At 40.7% G+C, this 14,836-nt stretch overlaps 2 protein-coding genes across 2 annotated transcripts in view; one reads left to right on the top strand and one right to left on the bottom strand.

The window, feature by feature from the left end:
• Nucleotides 1–238: 238 nt before the first annotated feature.
• Nucleotides 239–2,453, bottom strand: ddx28 (DEAD (Asp-Glu-Ala-Asp) box polypeptide 28). Its single transcript, XM_069173550.1, has 2 exons — nt 2,393–2,453; nt 239–2,285 (listed from the first exon to the last, which is right to left on the bottom strand). The coding sequence occupies exon 2, from the start codon at nt 2,236–2,238 to the stop codon at nt 559–561; it is 1,680 nt and encodes a 559-aa protein (XP_069029651.1). The 5' UTR covers nt 2,239–2,285; nt 2,393–2,453; the 3' UTR covers nt 239–558.
• Nucleotides 2,454–7,318: 4,865 nt separating this feature from the next.
• Nucleotides 7,319–14,836, top strand: part of nfatc3a (nuclear factor of activated T cells 3a) — a 63,687-nt gene continuing 56,169 nt past the window's right edge. The window contains exon 1 of the mRNA XM_069173548.1: nt 7,319–7,949. Coding sequence (XP_069029649.1) covers nt 7,859–7,949 — 91 coding nt within the window. The 5' untranslated portion in view covers nt 7,319–7,858. The remainder of the gene's footprint in view (nt 7,950–14,836) is intronic.

A 14,836-nucleotide genomic window follows, 5' to 3' on the forward strand; every position in this document is an offset into this window, starting at 1 on the left:
AACTGTATTGTGTTTTATTTTGAATTATTTTGACCAAACCTTGCTCACCGTTTCTGCTGATAGTATATTTTTCACATTTACAGATCTCCTCTGTGCTTGCATTGTGACACATGAATACTCAGCTTGGAATTGTGATATATGCCTGATATAGTTTTTCCACAAAACGAGTTCAATTATTTCATTAAACTTCTTATCATGAAATCTACTCCTTCTCCCTCATTAAAAATTACAGAAGCTATAAATATGCAAATATATTTTATTTCAGAAGTTTAACTGGTGAACACAAGACGTCTCTTCTTCACTGTAAAGACCCTTCTGAGCGCATGTGCACTGGAGGTTTTAAGTTTCCACATCTGGCTTGTGGAAGTTGAATGTTGGACCACAGTCTTTTGCCGCGGGTCTACAAGATCGTCTTTCACACTATTTGTGATGTCACAAATCTAAACGCTCGGCAAAAAAAAAAAACTTAGATTGTCCATGAGCACAGAAAAACTCTTCAGCAGATGAATGTAAAAACAGCAGTTTTTAACTCGGCACATACATCATTCTGCAAAGAATCTATTCCTCCGCGTCTACAGCTTTGGGCTTCGGTTCATGTATTTCAGACTCCATCCCCGGCAAACTGGTTCTCCTGCGTGCAGCCGTCTCGATCTTCTGCACCAGCTCCACATCCCAGGGATGAGTGACGAAGCTGAGCACCTCCCCATCCTCCACCCCTCCCGCTCTCCCCACTCGCCCTGCGCGGTGGATGTAGTCCGTGTGGGATTCCGGGAAGTCAAAGTTGACCACCAAGCACACTCTGGATGTGTCCAGGCCGCGTGAAGCGATGTCTGTGCATATCAGCACATCCGTTACGCCCTTCTGGAACGAGTGGAAGATTCCCGCGCGCACAGTGGCGGGCATCTCCCCTTGCAGACGTGCATGCCGGACCCCCATCTCTTCCAGCGAGTAGCCCAGCCAGTTGACGGTGGCAGACTTGTTGCAGAACACCAGGACGCCGGCATCTTGTCCCTTGTCGTGTTGGAGCAGCTTAAGGGCTTGGTGGAGCTCCAGGATTTTGTCAGTACCCTTCACCTTCAGGAACCTCTGTTTGACATGCGGCATGAGGAAGTGCAGCATCTTGCTCTTGATGACCAATATTTTGCCGAGATCGGTCACCTGGCTAAGCACCTCCCCGACACCGCCCGGGAAGGTGGCCCCCACCACCAGCAGTTGGGCCTTATGACCCAGGCCACGTGTTTCCTTGGGATCGCTAGCAATGTTTGTGTGTCGCAGGATGCTCTCCAGCATATCGGAAAAGCTGGGGTCGAACATAGTGTCGGCCTCATCCACCACAAAAAAGCTCAGCTCACTCAAATCCAGATAACGTCTTCTCAGGGCCTTGACCAGAGCACCTGGTGTAGCCACTAAAACATCTGGATGGCTCCTCTTGAAGACCATCTTGATGTGTCCCACACCTCGCCCACCGCCCACAATCCTTGTGAGCAATCCAAACGGAGCGCACAGAGTCCTGGACACAGCTGCCACCTGTTCAGCCAGCTCTCTGGAAGGCACCAGAACCACAGCACGGGTCCTGTATTTGCCGTTAGTGTCCATCTCTGACTGCTTATCAGCCTGCAGTCTGTGAACTACAGGCAGGAGGTAACTCAGGGTTTTCCCGCTGCCCGTCTCTGCAGCACAGAGGATGTTGTGACCCTTCATGACCTTCGGTATGGTCTGCAGCTGCACGGTGGTGGGACGGGTAACGCTGACACTGTCCAAAGTTTCCACCAGTTCCCTGCAGATGTGGAGGTCACTGAATGTCAACGGTGTTCTCTGTCCACCGTCCTCCTGGTTGGTGGTAACGTAGGGAGCAACAGCCTTGATGTTGTTGATGGCGAAATAGTCGCCGTATGATTTGTTGTGTTTCCATCCCTTAGAGCAGAGAACGGGCGGCTCAAACTTCCCCAGGACGTATCCCGCGGACTGGTTCAGATCGGGGTTCTTGCTGTGGATGAGGAGCTTGCCAGCTTTGATGGTGTTGATCTTGTTTTTGCCGCGAGTCTCCTTCACGTCCTCAAGGCGCCTCTGCAGGTAACGAGGAACACGAATAACCACGGTCTCTCCCGATGTCGCTGCTGACTGACAAAACTGACGACAGCAAGCCGAAACTTTAACAAGCTCGGACCGATAAGGTCTACCGGAGCCCAGAGCCCTCCACGCCACCAACGCCGAACAGCCGACCTTCACGCACTGCATTTTGACGCTTTATTGGCTCGCTACCACCGAGATTCAGCTGACGGGATCTAAAACGGGTATGAACGATAACCGCATGGAGGCAAATCCAGTTAATTGCACTGAGTCTTTAGAAGTCACGCTAAATGTACAACAACAACAACAAAAAAATCCTCACCGTAAATCCGTTAGTACTCTTTTTACATCAGAAACAACGCCATGCTTTCTTGGCGAGTATTGATGATGTCAGTGGACGTAGGGTGATGACGTGTGTAGAAAAGCATAATCTGGATTTGCTAAATATGTTTTTATTTGTTATTTTCTCACCTTATCAAAAATATTCCAGTATATACAATAACACCAACCTTTCATGAAAATTATGCAATTGGTCAAATTGATCGCATTAATTGAACAAATTCAATAAACATTATAAATGTTGTAAGCGCAGTGTTTTTTTTAAGCCATTTTTTGACAAAATGTTTTCTGATTTTAATGTATAAGTAAGAATTGTTTGCCTAATAATATAATTAGGTTCATAAGCTATAATTATAACTAAAGATAAATGCATTGGTATGGAACAAAAATTGTGGAAATATTTGTGGTTTTAAACAGCAGACCAAATGACCATCCAAGTGTCCCCTGAACACTGCGTTTCTTTTGAGGTAATGAACATTGTATGACTGTTCTAAAGCTAAATCAATCTGCTGATCACTGACCTATTGTTCAGCACAGCCTGCAGTACAGTAGTGTGAGGAATTGTGATAGATTAGACAAGGGTGAGAAAGAGCACTGTCATTGACACAACTGTGACTGTCAATAACGGTACACATGACTTTGAGTTCTGGTCAATCCTATTCAGCAAACACCAAACCCTAGGCACTATAATCCATTAAAAAAATACAGTTTTATTCATTTCAAAGTGGTAACATTGTGCGAAAAGTCTTCATTATGTCTGATTATTCTTGGATATTGCTCTTTTTAAACATGTATGCATGGTATGTAGTCTATACTTTTAAATTATAGTCAAAGACATGCATCATTTTGTATGTCTGTCCTCGAGTTCCTATAGAGATAATCCAGTATTGTTACTTTGCCACTGGTGTGTATAAGCTTATAAAAAGGAGGCTAATCTCCCTAGGCATGCATCCAAAGAGGGTCCAAAGGGGAACACAAGCCTCTGTTGATTTGCCCTGCCTGCATTTGTCTGATGGGAATGTTTTCATCGCTGTGTTTTGATCAATACATTTGTATTTTGCCATTATACTATTTTCTGCAAAGAACCGTGGCATTTAACCACAGCGTGCAAATAAATCAGCTGTCTGGATCAGCGATGCTGTTACAGCATTGATCGTTCATCAGCTAACGTGCTGAATGAATCAGCTCACCGATTGATTTACTGTAGCTTCAAAACCTCACACACACTTTGACTAATAGTGTCTGTCACATGTTTGCCAAACAAAAGGTCTGGCAGCTGGAATCCCTGTGAACCTATTGTCTGTCTCCTAACAGTAAAAAAAAAAGAAAAGCTTTGAGCTGAGTATGTACTAATATGTATTCTACTATATGTCAACTTTTTTTTTTTTATTTTTTTTTTTTTTTTATTTAATGAACTTTATTACTGAAAAGTGAACATTTAAATGAGTTATATTCTCATGGCCTACATGGTTTTATGTCCAGACTTTGCCTGGCAGGAGGCTGAACTGACTCACTCAGTCATCAGATGAGTCAATATTCAGTTTCACAAAATGAACGAAAGAGGGCAGCACAAAACATCAAGGAAGAGTTCAAGTCACCTGAAATCCTGAACAGACCAACAATAACAAGTGTTTGCACTGTTGTCTGAGTCTTTATTTCCTTCACATTGAAAAAAATTTGATAAATCAATTATTTCTCAGCCATTGTTTATTTTATTTATTCAGCATGGTTTTCACCTTTTCATTCTCCCTGTCATTACAATTATAGGTCTACATGTCAATCACACAAAAAATAAAGACATAATATTACAAGTGAATTACAGAAATTACATTTATACGTTTCAATGTAAATATCAGAAAGTGTGTAAACTATTTTTGTGTTACAAAACTGCCTCTGTGAGCTTTTAATTCCTTATCAGCTGACATTCTGATTCAGAACTAGAAGTGCTATTTGATATTCGTTGACATTTAGTGAGCGTTGCGCATGTTGCCATGGTGCTGCGTTGCATTTCTGCAGTGTGTGCAAACCCCAATCCTTGAAAGAATGACACCTCTTAGGCAGGACCAGTGTGGGGGCAGATGCTGTTTTGTTTTTTCCTTCGTAACTGTCTGTACAAGAACATAATATCATAAACCACATCTACAGCCTCCCACACGATTTGTTTGCTTTATCTTCTCCCTTCAAAGGTCATCTGCAGAGATAAGAGATGCAGGTAACCTGAATTATCACCGGGTGGGTCTGGAGACAGGACTATTGCACAGGAGAAAGTGCACTCAAGTCTAGTGACTGCCACATGACAATATTTCATATATTTATTTGTAATTGAATAAGGATATATATCACATTTACACAGTAAATGTAAGAAACATTTAGATGAATTAAAATGTTTTTCATCCTGTCATTTAGTGAAGTTTTAACACTGTATTCTAGTAAAGTCACACCTTAATTCTATTTTCCATTTTGAATCCATTCTGAAGTCAGCATATTTGACTTTCATTTTTTTAAATTAAATACTGCCATAAAACATTGAAAAAAGAGGACAACACAGACTCACAGTTCAAAGGAGAAAGTAAAATTCTTCTTTTTTAATTTGTTTGGATCCCCTTTTCCTTTGTAAAGCTAAATCATAGGAAGCTCAACATTTAATAGGTTACTTTTATTCAAGTATGTGTGCATCTGTTAGATCTATGTTCTCTTTCGATACATTCATATTTGCAAAACCTTTAGGTGATGTAAAATAACTTAATGCGATTTGTAGATAATCTGTTGTCTGTAATGGCAGGAAAACATTGAACATGCCTAAAGGTTCAAAGGAAAACTTCTGAAAATGTATATTTGGAACTCGAGATGACTTTCACTGTAATCAAACCACCCCAGAACGGAGAGGAACAAATGTTTGTTGGGAGAAAGACTTCATATAAGTAGCATATAAATCAGGAAGGGTTAAACTAGGTGCTTTTTGCTTGGAAAGAAAGACCACAGGAAATGTGATATTGATGCTTTCAGATGCATTTGTGAGCAGAGCGCTTGTCTGTACGCCCACATGCATATAGCATATGTAGTGTATCTGTGTCAGAAAAAGAAGACGGTTTTGTCTCCTGTTTATGAAAAAGGATAAGGTAATTTTAATCAAAATATGCTGAAGTTTTGGAAATACAAAATTAATCTCTGGGGTTCTTTTTAGTTTCTTGGAAGTGTCCATGTTTATATTAAAAACATCTCAAGTTTACTGTATTTTTACACAAATATTATATTTAGTTTTTTTTTTTATGTAAGTTGATCATAAAAGTCCCACATTTCATGATGGGTACCATGAATAGCAGCAGTAAAGCACATAATAAAAACCTCAGATGTTTTATAACTACCCTTATCAGTGCTTTTGGTGAAACATTAAAAGCCTGCTTGATAGTGGCAGATATCCTTGATCATCCTCAAGTGTGTGTGTTTATGTGCTTGCGTGAGTGTGTACACTCGAAAGAAGAATTTCAATATGCCCCACATGTTGCCAGTAATACAAGTTAATTTATATGTCAAAAGAGTTCAGGGTAAGCATTATCAGTTTGGACTTATGTCTCTAACAGGTCGGAAGCAGGATATAAGACAAATTTTGTCAGCCAAGATTAACAAAGCAGCAACCAATTACAGCTTTAGAGCACATCAACGTCTGTGTTGCTTGCCCAATGAAGATTAACCTGAGAAGATTGATGGGTTGGATAGAGGCGCAGAGGTTAAAGGGAGCGGAACAGCCCATACAGACGGATTTACTATTGCTTTATTCTAGCTCCAGATTTACTCTTTGGTGAGAAATACTCAGAATTGCATTGTGATTTAAATAACCAATGATAGAAATCCATAACTTTGAACAGGAGTAATCAATATAAAATGTGCACAAAAAGGAAAACTATTCATTTGCACGCCATTTAACAAACTCCTATTTCAAATCCAGCAGTAAGGAGTACACATTTTTCTTTGACAGGTTATATATCCTCAGCTTTGCAGACATTATTGGACTTTTGGTCAATATTTTATTGCCGTTTTCTGGTATGAAAAAAAAAAATCCACCCAGTCCCACCAAGTGCACAGCACTGTGCAAAATCACCATTTGAGCACTAACAATACATTTGAGAATAACAACTCGCACTGAGTGAGAAACACTCCTCTTAGTTTCATGAAGGGATAAAAGTGGGAAATAAAAAACAGGTTTAAAACACAAGCATTGTTTTAAAGAGCAGGGGATGCTATTTAAGCAGCACCATCTGCAATATGACAGAAAAAGCTATGATCAAGATGTCTGCTCTTCCCTACCTACTGGGTACCCCCCATTCACAAACCTAAACTGGCTGATTAGAAATGAATGGGCCTCTGTGCTGCTGACAGGCCCGCTGGATCTAAAGGTAAAAAGTGCAGCATGTCATTATATTTACCAATCCTGGCTCAGATTAGAACCACACAAAGCGGGTAGGGTTGAGGGGCAGGTGCAATCGGATGTGATCTAATGGTGGGTGTTTGAAAGACAGTGAAGGACCAATTAAATAGAGCGAAGGGGCTGTAAAACCGAGTTGAAGCAAGGTCACACGGCGTGCCTCACGCAGTTTCAAATATTTGTGCATTTGAATTCGCAAAAAGAGAATGGATAACACAGGTTAAAACCAAATATTTATGAATTTCAGCCAATTGTTTCAAATCGTCCTAAATATTATTACGCGCATTGTTTTATTTCCCGTGCGCCAAATTGCGTCTTCGGTTCCAAATCATTACGCACGTATTTCAGGCCCGTAACGCGGTAATAAGTGTTCATTAACTCCACAGACCAGGAGCTGCGAGTGTGTGTGCGTGCGCGTGCCCCGTGTTGTGTTGTGTCTGCTTACGTCAACACTGGAACTGCCTTGTCACGCGGGGTTAGTAAAAGTTGGGATAGGAGCTCCGGGGAGAGACAGACAGGAGGAGAGAGAGAGAGAGAGAGGGGGAGAAAGAGGGAGGGAGACCGAGAACGGGACAATCACACGGACAGTTTATTATAGCGAACATTAAACAGAGAGGGGAGGAAAAAAAAAAAAAACAACCTCCCGTGAAAATAGGTCGGGAGACAGACAGAGACAGTGAGACAAGGGGAGAGACAAGGGGGGACTCAGGCGACTTTCTCTCAAGTTTGAAGCCAGAATTTCGCTCGTTAACAGCCGGAGGAAGAGAAGAGGAGTCGGCGACCTGTGTTGTGGATTTGTCCGACGAGAGAGAGAGAGGGAGAGAGGGGGGTGGGAGGGGAAGAAACGCGGGTTCACTCGCGAATAAAATGAGCAAAAGTTGAAGTTTTTTTTGGCGTCGTGGCAGTCGGTAAATGTTGTGACATTTTAGGACGGCGCGAATCGCTCCAGCGGTCGACGGTCGAGTGGCGGGGTAAAAAACAACAACAACAACAACAAAAACAAAACAACCCGAGCTGTCAAACCCGATGACTACTGCAAACTGCCCCGGGAATGAGGAGCTGGACTTCAGACTGATCTTCGGGGAGGACGGGCAGCAGCAGCCGCTAGGCCCCGCAGGTCAGTGGGTTTCACTTCGTCCCGGGGACACGTCTCAGACCACCGGTAGACAACTTATGGCACAATATGCTGCAACCTAAGTTACTCATCCGCCACTGTTGCCTCAACTTTAAGCCCGGCAACTTTCGATCGCAGCCTCATGCCGTTTTCTGGAAACAGAGGAAGCAAGCCCTGACAAGCGTGTGTGTGTGTGTGTGTGTGTTTTTTTTTTGCACAAATCGAGATTTACAAATGATTTCACTGTCTCGTCTTTCCCGGTGACCGAGCTGACGTCCACGCCGCCAGCTGTCATTTAGCTCGGCATGCTAACGTAGTAGCAGGTTAGCACAAAGTGCTGTTATTGCCGATTGTTAATTTAGCAGAGAAAGTTCGCACTTGTAAATGTCTCCTGCAGTTTTTTTTTTTTGCAACAGACAACCTATCAAATGTTAACCTGCGCTTTGGCGGGACCGTCTGCAGGAGGGTTGCAGTTTGGTTGATGTGGTGTATGTAAGTGAAGTGTGACAAAAGGAGGGGAGCAACTTGAATGTCACGGAGGCACATTTCTGCAAAGTAGCACATGTCAGTGTTGTCAAAACTTGTATTCACTCGGTGTTTACTAATAAATAAGTTAAAAGTAGGACAGACAATCTGTTGTAATGTTTTAAAAACAACGAGGACGGTATTAGTGAACTGCAAAGCACTGTGCCTGCTGCTGTAGGTGTCCATATCATTTTCAAGTGGACTTTTGAGAAACAAACATGATTAATCTAATTTAGGTCGAGTTATTTGTTCCTGTTGATACTCGTAAATGCAGAGATATTATGTTCCAGTTAAAGTTGCACAGCTCCAGAGACAACACATGATGTTCTATTGCGTTTATGCACAGGTAAATTACAGGTTGAATGCGGAGCTCTTCTGGCAGAAATCCTGAAATCAATTGATACAAACTTGATGAAAACCCTGTAATTTACAAAGGAAACAAATTAAATATTGCAATAAAATAAACAGCAAATAAAAGTGAGGCTTTTGTGTTTTGTTTTCAGTGTTGATGGCTCCGGGGAGCATGAACACCAACCTTGGAGATAGATTAAGAGGAGAGGGCATGCATAGAGGTTGTACCTTGACACATTCTAGGAAAAAACTATGTTTGGGACCGTTTATCACCTCTTGCCATGTAGGCTATTTATGTTTTCCTATTTGTGAGTCCACATTGCTACAATGGGAGTAAAATGTTCTGAAGTCAACTCTAGCCAATACAAGCAAATTTGAGTCTATTACAGTTTGTCAACTTTGTAACAGCGTGCAAGAGGAAGGCACCAAGAAGTTGTTTATTTCTAAAAACTACACTTACATTTGGAATTTAGAAATTAGTTTGGCATTGAAATTATGGGTTATGATCTATGGCTGCTGGAACATGTGTCTCACGTGGTACATGTCACAAATGTGTGAGACATAAATAAAGGAAGGATGTGTATAATCATCGTCATCATTTTTTTGACGCTCAATACTCTTTAGTGATGAAGGACCTTTAAAAAAAAAAGAAGCAAATTAGTGAAATCAGAATAGGTTGTGTGTTTTTTTTTTTTAAACATCCAGCTCAGGATAAGCAACTTTTTTTTTTTTAACAATACTGTGAATCATATATTGCTGTGACAATACAAAAACTTGAAAATAGTCTTCTGTGATCTGTGATTTCAGGTGTATACCATGCTAATAAATGAGATGCTTTGGTTTTGAGACAAAACAAAGCCCTTTGTGGCATCACACTGCAATCTCTTTCCTCCTAAGAATAAACTAGTTGTAGTAGTACTAGTAAACAAAGTTGAGAACAAAAAAGGACAGAACTCAGAGGACAGTATTTTTCTTTTATGTGATTAGGTTATCTTTGAGACTATTGCCACATAGGGAAAAAGTGCACTAAAAGCTCATGAAATGGTTTTTTTTTATTAATAATTATAGGTGGTCATAATTGTATTGTTATAACAATAGAAACATAGTAGGTAATCAGCAGATGCTTAATTAATCGTCAAGAATATATGAAGTGAATTATGTCTTTATTTGCTAGGACAGACATTTTGGATTAAAAGTAAATTAGGGTATGGCAACATCATGGGACCATTTGGTAGATCCAAAGATTCCACATATTTCAGACAGAATAACAAGTAATGTGTCTAAAATGATGAAAACATTGCCGCTTTTTCCAGCTGATGACTTGTTGCAGGCATAAAAATGGATCGATTTTATTACTTTCGTTCACTCTAAATATATTTTATACAAGTGTGAAATGAATATGTGACCGTGTTTAGTTCTGTGATTTTGAACTGGTCTTACTTCAGGACCCACATTTTTCCCTGGTCTTCAGGTCATGGCCTTCATGCACTGTTAAGAACATGGAATAAACAAAAAAAGGTGCAACAAAAGTGCAGCTATTCTTCAAAAAAACCCATTAAAAACAAAGAAGCAGGCTGACCTTGAAGGACAAGCGTATGTGCTTTTCGAAACTGGTGATGCTCTTTAAGTTACAATAATATAAATTAAACAGTATGAAATATGAAATAAAAGGCAGACCTTTCTTGAAATGAATAAAGAGGCAGACTTGTTTAACCCTAGCCGTGTTTATAAATGCTCTAACTGGTGTAATGATGTAAGTTTAGGTTGTTACTGTCATGACAACGCTGGCAGCAAACAGCTCCTGCACGCGCACTGCAGTTAAAAAAGTCAAACTTGTTTTTCTCTCAACTTTCTTTACTCCACGCACACGCCTGCTACCCACTCAAAATGGCCCTGCGACAAATTTTTTTGGTCGCCACTCACCAGTCGAGAACCTGTGGGGTTAGGGTGCAACAGCACTTGGTTTATTTTCTAATTTAGTTATTGTCTAGAGTTACGCTTCTGGTCAACAAAGAGGAACAAACTTATGTTTGTGTTCAGAGAAGAAAAAAAATCAACACTAAGCTGCCGGTCATTTCTAGCCTTATAGAACGTTACTGCTTTGCAGGGATGTATATCGTCAACAGTTTGCTGATATCTTGCCAAATTTACTGAAAAGTATTTTACAGGATGGAATTCAGAATAATACCAGATATAAGAATTGCATTTGATATGTAGATAATTAACTTACTATATGTGTTTTGATTCTGGCTTTGCGCGGGAGTTTCTGTTTAGGTGTAATTCCTAGCTAAATGCAAATGGTTAAAGTTGTTGTTTATTAAGCTTGACTGGAGCAGATTTTCTCCCTTTGATATTTACTTGTTGTCACTTGAGGCAAGAGTACAACAGAACAGATTTCCTGCTGTGGAAAAAAAGGCAAGAGAGAAGCACATATTTGCCAATGTTCAGCTAAAATAATTGCTGATTTGCTGGTGTCTTTAATGACTGCAGAACTTGAAAAGGGTGAAATATGAAGTAATACATCAGGACAGATACTCACTAATAAAGCAGGGATTTGCTTAAACATTTGCAGAGAAACACACTTCCATGACGAATGGCGTTTCAGTGAAATGAAAAATATTGAGTAGCTGAAGTGGCTGTGAAAAATCAGTCATCTGATATGGTGAGAAATTGCCTGCTTGTGTGATGACAGAAGCTTGTGGGTTTTGGGTTATTTGTTCAGTTGAAATTGTGAATTTATGTGTGAAAGGATCTTGAACACCATGCATTGTTTAACCATCAGGTAGACGTTACAGGAGCATGAAGTCCACAACAACCAGACTAGCAAACAGCTTCTACCCATAGGCCATCAGACTTTTGAATGACTCTCTGAAACTCACACACACACACACACACACACACACACACACACACACACACACACACACACACACACACACACACACACACACACACACACTGTCCACTCACTGAACCCTTGCTCAACTCTACATGCTTATACACCCTACTGTTAATACTTCTACTGCAATTCTACCGTTATAAATGCCCTTGTTACAGTTACAGTTAGTCATTGGCACTTGCACTGGCATTTGTCAATACAGTGTTATGTGTAATAATGCATAGTGCACTTTATGAGCAACAGTCAAGCACAGCATATTGCTGCTAACTACTGCTTCTTGCACAACACTGGACAATTTTTTTTTTTTTTTTTTTTTTTTTTCATTTCTTATATTTTTTCTTGCTTAGGTTAGGGAGGACCAGCAAAGTAAGAATTTCTTTGTGTTCATCACCTTTAGCACATGACAATAAAATGATTTTAATCTCTTAATGGTGCCTAAGTGATACAATAAAGGTCACAAACTGGATCTAAATCTTGTGGTGTCGGCATCAGTTTGTGCATCCGTGCTAAATTCAGCTTCTTCATATGTTTTGCTTTTGGCCCTAAACCACTGGAACCAGTGAATTCTTCGGCTGTGTTCTTTTTATGAAACTTGGGGCAAAGTAATGACTCCAAGAAAGTTTGGCTTGTGCAATCTTAAATCAGTTTTTCCTTTGATTAAAAAAGAGTTTGATTTGGGGATGGGGTGAGGGGGGAAAAAAGCCATTTGGAAGAAGTGTAGGAATAAAAGCACCACTGTGCAAGTGGTTTTAATCTGGTCTGGACTGTATGACTTGGCTCAAAAAGGGGAGGTGGGGGGGGGGGGGGTGTCCAAATTAATAACTGGAGTGTAATACACGACCGCTCAGCCACAGTAGCAGGGAGTTGCACACTCCTGAGTTGGTCTCGTTCTCTGAAGGCAAGGCTCAAGTCGGGGCTTGTTTTTGTAACAACAACCTGAGGAACCTCTTGTGCGAATATCAGTTTCTTATTGTAATATGTTGCTTGAAGTGGGTTGTGATTGTCATGACTTCATACCCATGCAGTCAGTTCTTCAGAATTTTAATTCAAGTGTTGTGAAATGGAGAAGTTATGACCTCCAAAATTAAAATGAAGCAATTGTGTCACATTTTCTATATCGTTTTTAGCAGCTACTCAAAAAGCTCTGAACCAAGAGGCTCCTGTTTACCATAAATCTCCTCTACATGTTTGTTTTAAATGTTTTCTCTGCATCTTATTTTAGTTTATAGTGAATGTTTCCTCCCTGTACACTTTACTCTCTGCCCAGCTGTGGATTAGCTGGCTGTCTTTCTACCTGTGTGTGTGTGTGAATGTGATTAGAAATCAGTGTAAATGGTGTGGTACAGTATTACTGCACCTCTCCATCTACCTTTTTTGTTCTGCGCTTCTTTATCTGCTGTCTGAGTGTCTGCTGCTTCTGTCTGTGTTTTCTTTTTGCCGTTTTCTTTTTTTTGAAACAGTGACCTCTTTGAGGTAAAATATTCCACCGTTCTATTCAAAGGCATTGTGTTCACTTACTGTGCGGGTTTCCCCCTGAATATCTACAGCTGAATAAGTCTCTCTGTGAAGCAGCTGAACTAGAAAGTGAGATAAAGTAAGTCGGAGTCATTCATTGAAAAAGAATCAGAGGGAAGGACAGAGAACGCTTCACAAACAAAGCTAAACCGAAACTTAACTATTGGTGAAAAAAAAAAAAAAGCTTTTATTTTGAAAATCATCTAACAGCCTCAATGGCCAATTGGCTATGGTGCGTACCACATGGTATACAATACCCTTAAAACTACGGTAACTCTCAAACCAGAAGGCCGTATTTGACTCGCCTCTAACGTTTTGGGCCACATACCTGTCTGAGTTGCGTGCGCTGCTTTAACTGGAGGCTTCTAGCTAGCTGGCATCTACTGATAGCCTGCGTGTGCAGTCTTAAGGGAACGTCGGTAAATTGTTAAATCTACCACTGTGAAGAATTTAGGGCGTGTGTGTGAATTGTTACGGTAAATAGCTGGCTTAAATCGTCACCCTCTGAATGAAAACTAAAGATTTGTATCGTATTATGTCGTGGAGTTGTCTTTGTTCAAATAGGTTTCATGAAGTTGGTATTGGAAAAAAGTGTTTTTCAGGAACCCGTATCAGAGTCAATACCGGTATCAAAACGTTTTGAATGATACCGAGCTCTGTACAATCCAGATAACATTTGCTTTGCTCGAACATTTTCACTGTGAAATCAGCTACATGGTTTTCACATGAACAGCAATGTTTTCTTGTTTCACCCATTTTCTGAAGCACTTTTTCCAAAGATGGCTGAGCTCTTTTTTTTTTTTTTTTCTTTCGTTTTTTTCACGCATTACTTCAGGCAGTCCAAAAATTAAGATGATTTAATGACCAACGGTAACGTTGAGGCGCCTGCTATAGATTTACAGATTTATATAAGCAGTGAAAATTGCGTGTTACGATGTGTTAAGTAGCTTTACGTTTAACTCAGTCTGTCAGTCTCACACCTTTTCCATTTGTAGCTTACAACTAATAGTCACCGTGAAACTAATGGCACTGAAAGTGCACTATTAAAGACTTGTATATGATAGTTTCACTTCAGTGGCCTCGAACTTGCTTTCATCTATAGTATCCGAGGGGATAAACCTCAGCATACATACTAATTATAGAACATATTTGCCCTTCACTGTTTTGAATGGTGTTTCATATATATAAAAATAACACAATCAGTCTTATAGTATTTGTGTTTACCCCTTTAAGTGCCACTTACCCCAATTTGCAGGAGAGTTTCTATAGTGAAGTGATTGTTTGAGTGTTAGAAATAGGTATTGGTGAGTGTGTCAGGCTCGATCATGCAGTGGCCCCATTGGGTGTTAGAGGTGATACGAGGCGAGGGGGGAAGAAGTGCCCTTTACGGGTGGTAGAGTAGTAGATCCAATGTGGAGGTGTGTGGCCGTCTGCCCAGACACGCCATGTGGGGTTCAGATGGGCAGGTGGAAACGAAGGAGAGAGAGAGGGGCACGCCACTCTCCAGCTGCTGGCGAGGGGAACTCAAACAGACGTTTTGTTCACCTTGCGCAAACCTTTCTCCGTTTCTTTTTTCATTATTATTCCGCTGTAGTTTGAC

The sequence above is a fragment of the Embiotoca jacksoni genome, unplaced genomic scaffold (genome assembly GCF_022577435.1).
Source record: "Embiotoca jacksoni isolate LCO1_2020_lvr unplaced genomic scaffold, fEmbJac1.0.p SCAF_6, whole genome shotgun sequence".
In the NCBI taxonomy this organism is placed as follows: domain Eukaryota; kingdom Metazoa; phylum Chordata; class Actinopteri; family Embiotocidae; genus Embiotoca; species Embiotoca jacksoni.

Excerpts from the sequence above, each read along its gene's own strand:
- ddx28 (XM_069173550.1), bottom strand. The coding sequence starts at position 2,238 with ATGCAGTGCGTGAAGGTCGGCTGTTCGGCGTTGGTGGCGTGGAGGGCT.